Source organism: Vicugna pacos, chromosome 9 (genome assembly GCF_048564905.1).
Source record: "Vicugna pacos chromosome 9, VicPac4, whole genome shotgun sequence".
Classification (NCBI taxonomy): Eukaryota; Metazoa; Chordata; class Mammalia; order Artiodactyla; family Camelidae; genus Vicugna; species Vicugna pacos.
In genome coordinates, this window is record NC_132995.1 from 32,189,148 (window position 1) to 32,202,843 (window position 13,696).

The 13,696-nt window shown below is 51.0% G+C and overlaps 1 protein-coding gene across 3 annotated transcripts in view; it reads left to right on the top strand.

Annotated features, from left to right (window-relative positions):
* Nucleotides 1–13,696, top strand: part of GNAO1 (G protein subunit alpha o1) — a 150,388-nt gene that overhangs the window by 75,039 nt on the left and 61,653 nt on the right. For all 3 annotated transcript variants that reach the window (XM_072967400.1, XM_072967401.1, XM_006214541.4), the window contains exon 3: nucleotides 1,484–1,625. In XM_072967400.1, the coding sequence (XP_072823501.1) occupies nucleotides 1,484–1,625 (142 nt within the window). The remainder of the gene's footprint in view (nucleotides 1–1,483; nucleotides 1,626–13,696) is intronic.

Here is a 13,696-nt window from a genome sequence, read left to right on the forward strand (position 1 = left end):
CAGTAGGGTCATTCTGATCTGCTTCTCAGAGAAACTCAGGATAAAGACTCACAACCCAGCACCAAGTCATATTTTATAAAAGGAATCGTTAGTGTCCATCATCTGACGACTGGATAAATAAAAGTGGTATATCCTTCCATGGAATATACTTTCACAATCAAAAGAAATGGAGTACTGATACATGCTACCACATGGATGAACATGCCAGGTGAAAGAAACTAGGCACGGAAGACCACATCTTATGTGATTCCATTTATATGAAATATCCAGAATAGGCAAATTTATACAAACTGAAGACAGATCACATTAGTGGTTGCTTACTGCTGGGGTGGGGGTGGGGTGACTGCCGATGGGTACAGGATTTCTTTGGGGGAGGACAAAAATGTTCTAAAATTAGACTGTGGTAGTCATCGCCGAATCTTGTGAATATACTCAGAAACGTTGAGTTACATGCTTTCAATGGGTGAATTGTACAGTATGTGAATTTTATCTCAGTCAAACTTTTATACAGAGAAAGAAGGCTTATTAGCAGTTTTCTTCTATACTGCAGGAAGTGAAGGACCAGAAAGGGGCCTTGGAGGTGGAAAGGGGGTCTCGGTTATTTGCACAGGTGTATGTCCATGTTACAGGTGGTATTCAGTCTTGGACTGAAAATCGTGACCACAGGAGGGTTTACATGGTTTATTGGGGGATGACTAATGTTGGATGTTAGTCTTGAAATCCATTTGCTCTTTCTTAAGTACCTCAACCATAAGGGGATTCTTTCAGAGTCTCAGTTTTACCCACGTTTAGTCTTCTCCCTGGGCCCTTGTCAGCAGTGAGTGTTCATTGAGTGGCTGCCATCTGCAGGGAGCAAGATGGCATGTCCAGCCTCTGCCCTGACCCCAGAGGGACCTGAGAACAGGAGCAGGAACTGTCACGTGGCCACTGAGAATTACAACGTCACCTTTGTGTCCTCCGTGTCATGTTCAAAGCCATCAGAATAAGAGACAAGTGGTCAGATCCCAGCAGAGGGAGGAGGGTAGGCACACTCTTTCTGTTGACTTTTCTGTTGTCTCGGAGGGGTCTTCAGCAGTATACCCCTGAGAGGATATTTAAGTTAAGACCTTGAGCGTTGCTTAAAAATACTAATAGCTAACATCTGTTGAGTGCTTTGAGTGTGTTCAGAGTGCTGTTCTGAGTGCTTTCAAGTATTATCAGCACCTCGACTGATGTGTCTTCCCCTGTAGTAGAGAACGTGAGAAGACTGTGTTTCCTTTTTCCACTATTCTGTTTTTCAGATTAATTTTCAGTAATTCAGGTAGATTTTTCCTTCAGATTTTGAGGTCTTATCACAGCAGTTCGGTAATTCAGCATGCAAACTGGACCTGGCCTTCAGCCAGCTGAGCTGGGAGGTTGGCCGGGGGCTTCCCGGGCCTGGTGCGCTCGGTGCCAGGTGAGGACAGTGCACTCATCAGATGTGCCATGTGTGGTTTTCCTCTAGGATCATCCATGAAGATGGCTTCTCTGGAGAAGACGTGAAACAGTATAAGCCTGTTGTCTACAGCAACACCATCCAGTCCCTGGCAGCCATCGTCCGGGCCATGGACACTTTGGGCATCGAATATGGTGACAAGGAGAGAAAGGTAGGCCGCTGAGCCCATGGGCACAGTGAAGAGAGGGGCTGTCTCCACTGCTGTGTTGGGGGTGGGAGCAACCATTTGAATCAACTCTCTTCCATCCTTTACATCAAAAGATGTGTTTTCTGCCTCTTCAAGTTGAGTCTGAGGACCTAAGGGGCTCTCCTTCCAGTAAGAAGTCGATGTCCTAGAACAAGGACAGTTTTTTCAGTTGGGTTGCCGGGCATCTGATAAGTGTTGAATGGAATAAGTATGTAAAAGCCTCTTATTTGCAAACATTTGCATTAACTGTAAGACTGAGCTATACACAGCTACACTGGCAAAACTCAATAAAAGGGGGTAGGGAGGAAAAGCAGCTTCAGAGAATTCTATCCAGACGTGCATCTTTGTCTCCTGGTGGGATTCTGAACCCCAGCGATCCTAGAGCATGGAGAAGGGGAGCAGATGGAGGCCTCTGAGCGCCTGGGCCCCTCAGTGGAGCCTCTGGACACAGAGCATTAATCTCTGATGATGATGTGGTTTGGTTATGTGTTTATATACTTACCCTGTCTTTGCTAAAAATCACCTCCCTTACAGAGGAAAACTATCCTCGCCTTCTCTGGGTCTGATAAATCATCTGTGACAGATAGCTTTAAATGCAAAATTCAATATTTTATGCACAAAATCCTAATTCTATGGGGCAGAGTCGTCCAGCTCAGGCACTGGCTCCTCCTGGAACAGGGGCAATGGGTGACTGAGAGCGTGTCTGAGTCCAGGAGCTGGTTCTGCAGAGGAAGTTCTTCTCCCCAGGGGCCAGCTTTCGTTTTGGTCACAGAGCCAAGGCCTGCAGAACGAGGGGCACTGTGAGTTCTTCTGTCTTGTTTCCACTCAGTATTCACTGAGGGTACAATGCACTGGGCGCTGGGAATACAGGACCCAGCTCAGTAGGAGTGGTGCCAGAGAAACTGGGCAGCAAATAGCAACTCGGATCACCAGAAGTAGCCAGGATGGTCTGCAGGGCTCCATTTATTTTAATAGTAATGGCCACAGTGGTAATACAAATAGCTCTCATGTATTGAGCACCTACTAGCTGCCAGGCACTGTAACTCACTTTAATCAACTCAGGCATTAAAGCCCAGAGCAGGAAATGCCTGGTCTGATCTTCAGACACGGAACAGGCCACAGGCCTCTGGTCTCTCTGTCTCCTCTTTGGCCAAAGAGAGAGCACGATGCCTGAATCTCAGTTAACCAGATGACAGACACAGTGCAAAAGGCTCATGTGTCCAAGGCATGCGCATGTGCACCCTGGCACGCGCACGCCCGCACACACACACACACACACACACACACACACACTGCCTGCAAAATCTTCCAAGAGTGTGTGTGTTCACTGCCATACCTACCTCCCAACCAACTGTTCCTTCCCAACCTCCTGCCCTGATCATAACCCAGAATAGTCAGTGTGACTTTGGAATGCTTTTCTCCTTCAGTTTTGGAAACATTCATTGTTCCTGGATTTTTTTTTTCCATTTTACTATCCTTAATAGAGAGATGATTGCTTGGAAATTGCTAGGAACATAGTATATTAAAGACTATACTCCAGGGCCCCTCAGCCTCTGTGGCTGTTTCTCTTCTGTGGGATTTCCCAGTCGAGACAACCCTCAAATAGGAGATTGGGAAAGTCTCCAATGGAAAGGGAGACTGAGAGCAGAGTGGGGACTCCCTGAAGAGTCCACTGGACACTGCGGAGCTGGAGCCCAGCCTGTTACAGTTGGTGACACCACGGCTGCTGCCTGACCCATCCCGAGGGCAGCGCAGGCTCGTTAGGTGCAGTCCCTCTGGCTGGCAAAGACCCCCAGGCCCTGGGGGCACCTCCCCCTGTGTTATTTCACCTTAGGCCAAAATGAGCCAGGCAGCTGGAGAAGCTGTTTCCTGGGAGCGGGCTGGTGTGGATTTGCAGTCTGGACAGCTGGGTGCAGGGAACCCTGTGTATCATTTTGGGTTGGGGGGCAGTGGGGGCAGCTACCAGGTAGCCAGGGAAGGTTCACCTGAGCCTGGAAGGGACACTAGTGTTGGAATTTGACCATGAAAAGGAGCCAGCCATGGGAGGAAGAGGGACAGAGATTCCAAGCAGACACCACCAGGGTCCTAGGTGAGGAGTGAGCCTCGCAAATTGGCAAAAGAGAGGCTCCATTCAGCCTGAATCTGTGCCCATGGGGAGGGGTGGGGCCTGGGCGATTGGACACCCTCTAGTCCAGTCTGCCTGTGGCCCGCCACCTGTCAGTGTCCAGATGCCCTGACCCCACGGCTGGGTTTCCAAGCTCTTTCCTCTCTCAGGTCCCCAGTAGGGGATCTGCTGTTTTGATTTTGGGAAAATGGCTCCATGCAGAGCAGACCCAGATTAATGTTTTGGCCTCTAAAGAAAAGCCCTCCTTCCCTGTTCTTGTCTTCCCAACCTCTACCATCCTCCCCACATGCAGCACCTGCTTGGGCCAACCAGCTTTACATTCTCCAAACAGAGAAGCATCTAGATGCTTCCTTGCTGTACCTCATTAGGAAAGCATCCCTGACTTCTCTCAGCAGCTGCTTCACCCTCTGCCCTGGCCCCCAGTGGAGGGAGGACTGACTGGTTTCTCCCTCGGCCTCTCTGGGTTGCGGACTCACGAGGCCACATGGCAGTGCGTGAGCCCAAGCCTGAAAGAGCCTCCACGTCAGGCAAATAGCAGGGACTCCGTCAAGCACCTCATGCCCCAGCACTCAGCAAGGACCAGCTGAGTTCCCATCTTTGCATGAAGCTTTCCTCTCCTTCCCCGACAGCAGAGCTCAGTGCAGTGTTTTCTCCATTGAGCCCGTATCTCATGCACTGTGTCAGTTTTTCCTTTGAGCAATGACCCTTGCACTTTAGGGTGGTCAAAATCCATTTGAGCAGCTAATGAAAGCCATGAGACTTCTCTCCAGAGCCGTGCACCTGCACACATACCCAGGAAATTTTGCATATAATTTCAGGGCACTCTGGAACTCAGAAAGCCCACCAGTGGAGTCTAGAGTAAGAACTTCATTATCTAAGAGCTTTCTGCTCAGGGTCTGTGTCATTCATCTTTGGGTCATCTCCTCAGCCCAACAACCAGCACAGTGCTCAGCACACAGTAGGTCTCACCAAAAAATCCCTTGCATGGAATTACACTTCTAACTTTCTCAGTTCTCAGAGAAAAAGGAAAAGTACCTGCAATTTTATCATTAGTGAATAGATGGTGACTGAGTACTGACTATGCGTGGACTTTGTTCTAAGCTCTGGGGAAAGAGTCAGAGGAATGTGAAATAGAGCCTTGAAGGGGCTGGTCATCTTCTTGGGAAGACAAGGTTCATAGGCTGAATGACCCCAGCAATTGCATGAGAGGTGAGGGAAAGCTTCTTAGTGGAAGTGAGGCTGTAGCTGTCCTCAAAGCAGCACATGGCTTGACAGGTGCAGGTGTGGGTGAGGAAAGGGACTTGAAGCAGAGAAAAGCATGAATAAAGGCTGTGGGTTGGTGGTAACCAAAGAAGATTTGATTGACGGAGGAGGCCAGTGGCCGGTACAGAGGATTAGGATATGGGAAGGCGTGAGAAAGTTAGAAAATACAGTTAGGTCCAGATTGGGTAGATCTTGGAAAGTATGCCAAGGAGTTTGGGTTTTATCCTGTTGGCAGTAGGTAGCCATTGATAAATTTTGGCATGTGCAAGGTGGGCTAAGTGGTGGGATAGACTGAAGGTAGGGAGACAGGTTGGGAAGCTGCAGTAAGGGTCTCCATGGGGGTTGGAAAAGAAGGACAACAAAGTGATGTGTGGTGATGAAAGAAGGGGCCCGGTGATTAATTGGCTGCTGGTACTAAAGGTTAAGGATCAGGAAACTGGGACTCCACTGTTCCCAGCCTAGATGACTGGGAACCAGGAGAAACCTCTGGCGGAAAGTCAGGAGAAGGGCTGATCTGGGCCAAATATGGTTTCAACCTAATAGGCTCCAGGTGGGAGTGATCAGCAAGTAGATGGCTTCAGAGAACTGAAGCTCTGAGAATTAAAGACGATCATAATCGTCACTTTCAATTTTTATATTCCAGGGCTCATATTAAACCATTTACATTTATTAAATTATTTAATCCTGACAAACACCTGTGCAGTGGGTGCTATTGTTACCCACATTTTACAAATGAAGAAAATGAGGCCCAGAGAGGCTAAGTGTCTTGCCCAAGGTCATGCAGTACAAAATATATATGCATATAATATAGATATGTAACCCTAATGAAGCTATAATCCATGTGACTCGGGTCCAGGGCAGAGTCCCATTTAAATAGGCACAAGATAATAGTCAAAACAGATCTTCAGAAGAATCCCATTTCTTTGTTCTGAGTCTCTCTACAATATGAGAAGGGACTCAAAGGACAACTCCCACTGCTCTTCTCCTGTGTCCTTTTCTGCCTTCTTCATGTCTGTCCCACCCCCACTCTCTCGAGCTGCTTTCTCCCCCAGTTCTCCAGAGATCATCTCTTTGCCACCAACCTTCCAGGCTTTTTCTCTCCAGTCCTCTCTCTCCTTCTCACTCTCCCACATTTTCCCTCCTGACTTCTTCCTCCTCTCCTGCTCTCTGCCTGGAAGGGGTTCACTCTCCTCCTCTCCCTCTCTCTCTTTCTCTGTCTATTCCTTGGTTTCTCTCTTTCTTCCTTTGTGCCTCCCTCCCCATCTCTCTCCTTCTCCTTTCCCTTCCCTTCTCTCCCCCTCTCTCTCCCTCCTTCCTTCCCTCCCTACTCACCCCCAGCTCATTATCCTGTAAACGGTCATAACCTTTTGAGTGGAGCCCCTCCCCTCCCCTCGTCCTGGGTTCTCAGCCCTGGGCCTGCATCTGCATCACAAAAGCAGAGAAATTTGTCTGGTATAACTGGTTTAAACTAAGACACTGGAAGAAAGGATGAGGGAAACTGGGCAGTTACAGGATTAGAAGGTTCACTTGGACCAGCAGGAGGGTAGGTAAAGTCTACAAACAATCCCACGAAATAAATTTTAATCACACAATGTGTATATATAAACATACATAAAACTTATATGCATGTCCATGTGTACTTGTGTGTGTAAAGTACCTTGTAATGGAACAACAGTGAAGAAGTAATGCCTTGAACTCATATGAGGCTTTATTCATTGAAAATACTCTGATTTTCATTTTTTCACCATTTGTGCATGTCACTATTTCTCTCACTAAATTATAAGCTCCCTGAGGACAGGATATAGATCTTACCCATCTAGTACAAAGCTGGACACAAGAAGTATTGGATACTGTGTTCAAATCCCAGCTCTGCCCCTGGCTGTATGGCTCTGGGTAAATGATGTAACTACCTTAGCCCTTGGTGTTTTTGTCTGTAAAATGGGCCTAATGCTAATACCATCCCCATTCATCTGCTGAAAGATTAAACGAAATGCTTGTGGGGTGCTTAGGACAATGCCTGACCCATTCAGGATTTAATGGGCGGCCCATGGTCAGTGACCTAAGCAGGACTAACGATCAGTGCTGGAGCTGGTGTTGGAATCGCTGCCCAGCACTCTCATGTCCCACCAAGGGGCTCCATTAGAACGCCCCCACCCCTCGAGATAATGGTACCTGTTGGGGAGGCAGAATCCAATTTCAAATTAGATTCCAGAATGTCATTGGATCTCCTCTGATAGAAGAAATCTTGACATTTAAGTCACACAGTGGAGCTCTGAACACTATCTTTTTAATCAGGGGAATACTATGGCACTATCTCCACAGCAGTGCTGTTAACCCTGTGGTTTCTGAAACAGACAAAAACAAGGATGCTCTCTGGTCTGAGTCTGCCTGAGTTCCTGGGGTCTGGGGAAACCTTGGCAGTGCTTGTCAGATCTGATGGGGACTGGGCAGGTGACAGATGAAAGCCCAAACCTGAGGCCAGGAGAGGCTTCCCCTGGGCAGCAGCTTGTACACCTGCCACACGCTGGGAACCGCGGCCCTTCAGCAGTGCCAGTCCAGGCCTGGTCCGGCCCTGACCCTCTGCCCGCACAGGTTAATAGAGCTTGAAATTCCTCCATTCAAAACCATCTAATTCTGCTACTCCATTTTGCAGATGATGGCAGAATAGGCCCCATCTGGCCCCAACAGGAAACAGACTTACTCAAGAGGTGACGTGCAGACCCAGGACTAGAACTGTAGGTTTGCTGAATCACTGCTCAGTTCTCTTTTCATCTCAGCAGCCTGCCTCAAATCACTCAGCCGACCTGGGGCCTCATTTTCTTTGCCTCACTCGATCAGTCAGTCATCCCACAAACGCTTAGTGAGCCATCACATCCCTGGCAGACAGTGTGTGGGGAAGCGGAGTTGGATACAAAACTGAAAAGATGGAGGGGCTCCTGAGCCTGTGCAGGGATTCCATCCCTTGATTTGCAGGGCCTCTCCCAGCTCTGCTGGACTCAGTGCAGCCTGCGGGGAGCGTTTCCTGTGGTCTAAGGCTGGATCAGGCCCTAAGCTCCAGGTTTGGGGCGGGTGTCTTTTCCTTAAGCGCTGCTATAAGGACCTCCAGACCTGGGCGCTGGTACCTTGGCTCAGGTTAGTGGCACAAGTGGCTCTTCTTGGCCCGCCTCCAAAAGGAAAAGCCAACTCAAAAGATGATAGATTTCAAGATGGGAAAGGAAGAGGAGGGATTAAAATCTCAGATTTTTGAGATGTCCCTCCACTGCCTTCCTCGTCAGAGTCTTCTTGGGTTTCCTCAGCTGAAAACGGTTTCTCCGGTCCTCTGAACAGTTGTCGTTCTGGAGCTCCAGCCCCTGCTGCCCCCAGCTTCTGCCTCTGATTGCCTCACCTCTGCAGCCAGACAGTGAGTCTGGGGGCTGGGGCAGCCTTGTCCGCCCGCGCGTTCCCCGCATCGTCATGCCCGTGCCCAGCAGGGGTCAGTGAATAGATGAGTTTGTGAGCAACTTGGTTCACCCAGCAGGGTTGCGCCTCATAGGCTGAGTGCTGGGCCAGATGCCAGGGGTACACCTGTGAATACAGACAGACGCCTCCATGGAGGAGGGAGTGAAAAGCGCAAAACGCAGTTCTTGTCCGGCCTTCTAGATCTCAACATCCAGAGCAAGGGTGGCTGGAGCAGCCTCCTGCATTCCGCCATTCCTTCATCCACGAACCACAAAGGCCCAGAAGCTAGAATGTTGTCCAGAGGGGCACTGGAGACTAAGAAAACGACTGGTGGCAGGTACATCTCCTGGCGGTACCAAGCTGTGGCAGAGTCTCTGGGAGGAGAGCCTGTGCAATCGAGCCTGGAGCAGGGCTCCCCAAGGAGAGCATAGTCAGACCACTCCCACCCCGCTCACCCCGGTTCTCTGGGCTTATTGGTGACTGCCAAGGCCTGGCCAGCCCCTGGCCTCCATCTGGGCCCTCCTGGCTTCCCTTCCATGACGTGCCGAGTGGAGTGAGTGTTCAAGCCTGAGCCACTGCCAGTCTCTGCATGTTTATTGCCTGTAGAAAGAAAAGGAAACCTGAAATTCCAAGAAACAGTAAATGAAAACCACAGGCGATGATACCTTGGACTTGTGTGCTCGCACGCACACTCTCTCTCTCTCTCCTCTCTCTCTCTCCTCTCCCCGTAAGCCCTGCATTACCTGGCTCTTACAGTAGTGGGAAAATGTTACAATTATGCAAGTAAATATTCTCAAGCATCAGGACAAGTGAGGTCCCCACTAATGGCCCTTCCTTTGGGTATGTGTGGGGCCCCTACATTACAGCCCCCACGTCTCTGCCCAGCTACCCCACAGGGGAAACCAAGTGCCTCCTCTTTGGAGAGGGCACATTGTAGCTACATCCTTGGGGCTCTAAGTAGCTGCTTTTAACGTGGCAAACTAGCTAGCTGCCGAGGAGACCTCGCAGCCCTAGAAGACGTAGAGAACAGCTGGCCAGTGCCCGTGTTTTAAGGCTCCCAACATACTGAAAAATATGTCCTTGGTTTCCTCATTGATAATATAGGGATGCTTCTATACTTACGATGACAAATACCACGGACAGGGAGTCCTTGCAACACAGCGTGCTCCTCCGGACACAGCATGAACATGTTAATACGTCTGACATCCGCAGCCCCTCCAGGCTCCAGCAGCAAGCTCGCATTGCCCAGCACAAGTGCTGGCAGCAGCTTCTCTCCTTCCTCTCTTCTGAGTGAGCCCAGGAGCAGCTGATGGCTCTAGGGGAGACGTGGATTAGGAGCATTTGCGCCACCAGACTCCCCTCCCCCAATATCTCTGGTCTGAGGTCCCCAGGGCACAGTCCTGAAATAGCTCACTGCCAAATTAGATCTAGCTTTTCCAGCTCCATGGGCACCCTCCCCCTTCTTGTCCAGCCCGTGTCTTCCTCCCTTTTTCCTTCCTGCCACTCTTCCTGCATGGTGCTGAGACCAGCTTGTTCCCCTGACGACAACTGGCCAAGGAGAGGAAGACAGCTCCTCCGGCCCAGGGCAGCTCTCTGGGCCCAGCCTTATAGGCCAGGGTGCCTGCTGCGGGCCTGGGCCGGGCTGGGGGCCCCACCACTGTTCTCAGTTTCCACGGTTGTGCACCTGAATGGTGAAGTACCTTGATTCCCAGATACCACCCTCCCTGGACCACGTCCAAGAGTTCCACCCTGCAGCAAGAAGCCTGAGGATTCGATCTGAAACTCTGGTATCTTCTTGTGGAGAAACTCAGTGCACATCCTCGAAGTGCAGCTGCATGTGTGGTGGGGCAAAGTGCACGCACTCAGGAATCAGATAGATACAAGGTCCAAATTGGATCCTTCTTTTTTTATCATTGTGACCTCAGGCAGGTTCCTTAAGTACCCTGAAGATTCCACTTCTGTAAAATGGAAATAATGCCAGTGTAACAGGAGGCTTCCCTTCTGTAACAAAGACCCCTAAATAACAGTGGCATAAATAAGGTAGAAATGCATTTCTCTCCTGCCTGATCAGCCCAGCTGTGACACAGGTCAGGCCCTTCTGTCCTGTTGCTCTGTTACACTTGAGGTCTCTAACTCCATTCCAGGCCTGAGATACTGCCCTGGTTACCCCTTCTATCCAGCAGCACGGGCCAAAGGGAAGAGGTGTTGGCTTGTAGAAGGCCTTGAGTGTCAGACCAAGGAGTATAGATGCTCATGGCCTGGACCAGGGGTGTCTGAGTTAGAGGAAGAGCCCGTGACCAGCAGTGCTCCACGGAGACTGAGTGGTGGGCAGGAGAGTCACCGTCCACTCCCTGGAACTTGTCACATCATGTCGGTGTGTTTCAGATTGACCTCTTATCCGAGGCCCAGTGGGTCTCCCTGGCCCAGAACATCAGATTCTCAGACCCCCTTTCACCAGCCTCTGAGGGGCAAGTCTCCCTGCAGGACAAGTGTCCCCATCCTGCCCAGCACCTCCTGCTGGACCCACACAGGGCCATCCTCATAGGAGAGCCTTCCATCTGGCCCACCCATCCTTGGGTTGTCTTCCTGATGCTGTCCTTTCTGCAGCAGCCATTTTGGAGTTTAATCACAGCTTTCCTAGTGAGCACTGTGCTGTGAACAGACCATTTTGTGCTGGAGGAATCGCTGACACTCTTCTAGTCCAGGATTCCTCAGACATTAGTTCCTCGATGTGATCGAGTGACACTCTCTTTTCTTGTTCAGTAAGTCTGGGAGCATAGGCCGTGTCTCCGCCGGGGGAGCCACAGTGTGCATTACAGTATCCAAGGCCCTCAAAGCCCCACAGAAAGGAAGGTTGTTGATGTGTGTCTCTTCCAGAGTTGCCCCAACTTTTTTTTTTTGAGTATTCCTTTTAAAGTTATATAACCATTCTCTGGGACCTGCTGCTCTCACCCAGGTCCTTCCTTCTACAGAAGGGGATACTGAGGTACATGGGAGGAGAGACTTGTGCAAGGTCTTACCACAGGTCCGGCAGAGCTGGGACGAAGACCAGGTCTCCTGTTTTCTGGACTAAGGATTTTCCCACTTGCCTTCCCCTCTCCTGTCCCCACAGGAAGCAAGAACCATGCTCCCATTTTCCAGTAACTGTTTGAGCTGTGCCTTCCCTGCTCCAGGGTCCCTGTCCCATGCCCACCCCCTCAGCATCTGGCCTCCCCGAGCAGTCAGAGGGCAGGGCCACCCCTTGTGCTTCTCTTATTCCTACGCGGGGGTGGGGGGGGCGTGCTCAGCCTGGGACTAAGGGTGAAGTACTAAAGATTGGGCCAGTGATTTCTCTTTTTCTCGGCCTCACATGAAGTATCATGGGTTCAGAGTTATCCCTCTGAGACTTTCACCCTCACTTGCACTGCTGGCCTCCAGGAGTGCAGAGAAGGGCAGCCCTGGGCCCTTCCATGTATCTGATGGCACACTCGCCCCTGCGCCACACTGTTCTGAGCACTGTCCGCATGTTAGCTCATTTACTCTCTTCTCCTGCCCATCTCAGGCCACCGTGTTTCTTGACAGGACCCTGACTGGTACATAGATTCCATTGTTGCCCTCTTTCTACAGATGACTAAACCAAAGTTCAGAGAGAAGTGATAAGCTCAAGTCACACCACTGGGACCTGGTGCCACCCTAGACAGTCTGACTCCAGATTTTTTACCAATCTAATGAGGATGCAGACCCATGACCTCCACCTCAGCTTTCCCACCTGCAGTGTCACTGGGAGCCGCAGTCTGGGTCCAGGCCCTGGGCTGTGTGCAGGGTGGGTTAGTACTAGGAAATCAGCAAGGGCAGCCTCAGCCAGCCGGCAACTCTGACACTGGGCTGCAGTCGCCCAGTCCTCCCCAGTCTGGTTCTGCCCCCTTCGCTGGCCCCTGGGGGCTTGCCAGCCCCAGCGGTGGGCAGGCAGAAAGACCACTCCAAGTGTCTACATCCAGAGCCGGGAAGCAAGCCCTAAGCACACTTTCAGCTCCAAGTCATAGAAGTTCCCAAGCTGGGCGGGGAGAGGAGAATTAGGCTCAGCCTCTACAAGGAGGCTGTTTCCTCCTGGGAAAAATGGGGGAGGTGGGGAAACGCAGCCGCACAGTCCTTATCTCACCAGCCACCCAGTGGAATGGGGCCAGGTCTCCCCTTACTGTGCCTCTCTGGCACCTAGAGGGGCAGGAGCCCCAGGAACTCAGGAGGGGCTGGGGTCTTTGTCGGTGAGGGTCCACCTTGAATCAGAGGTGTGCCAGGCTTCAGCTCATGGCAGAAGAACACTGGCCCTTCATGGAAAAGCTGGGCTCCAGGCCCTGACCCCACTGGCTGTGTGACCTCAGACAAGTCCTTCATCCTATAGAGTCCTACAAAGGGGCCAAATGGCCTCAAGACCTCTCCTCCACCCCACTCCCCATCTCAGTTCTATAACTTCAAAAAAGTTCTGTAAGTTCTCCTGGCAAAACAATTGCTAAGCTTAGGTGATGGCCAAACTTAATTGCTTAGCACAGGGTTCTTCCCTTGTATTCAGAAGAGAAAGAAACCTCAGTGTTTCAAAGACAGGGCAAGTTAAAGACTAGCTTCTCTCAGGGAGGGGTTGATGTTCCACAGCCAGCAGACTGTTAGCAGCGGAGGCAGCCCTGCACCAGAGGGAGGCCTCTGTGGGTGCCCGGGCACGCAGCTTGGGGTTGGGGCCCAGGGCTATAGATATGGGCTCAGTCCCAGCCTGGTGGGAGCTCTGGTGTGGGCTGACACACATAGGCCACCAAGCCACGGGGATAAAGCCACTAAATCAAGCAGAAAAACTGTCAAGTGTTACCGTCACTGCATCTATGTCAAGGGTAACCATGTCACAGGGCCGCGGGGGGAGATGAGCATGAACTGCCACGTGAAGCTGTCAGTTTCTGTCTGATCCCTCTGGAAGGCTCCCCAGGTAGCGGGGAGGGAGAAGGTGGATTTCAGGAGCTGTTTGCTTGATGAGAATGAGATGGCAGAGCATACAGAGTAGGTTCAGGGCGGGGGCACGAAGCTAGGGACACCTTTGGGCATCGTCACAAACATTTTACACACATTTCATTGGCTGACCTGCACCCAAAAGCAGAGCATGTGGGCCAGTGTCCCATGGCAGCATCAGAGCACCTGGAGCTCCAGGAAGTGGGAGGTGCAGCTACTGAGTAGGCAAGCCCCACATAGT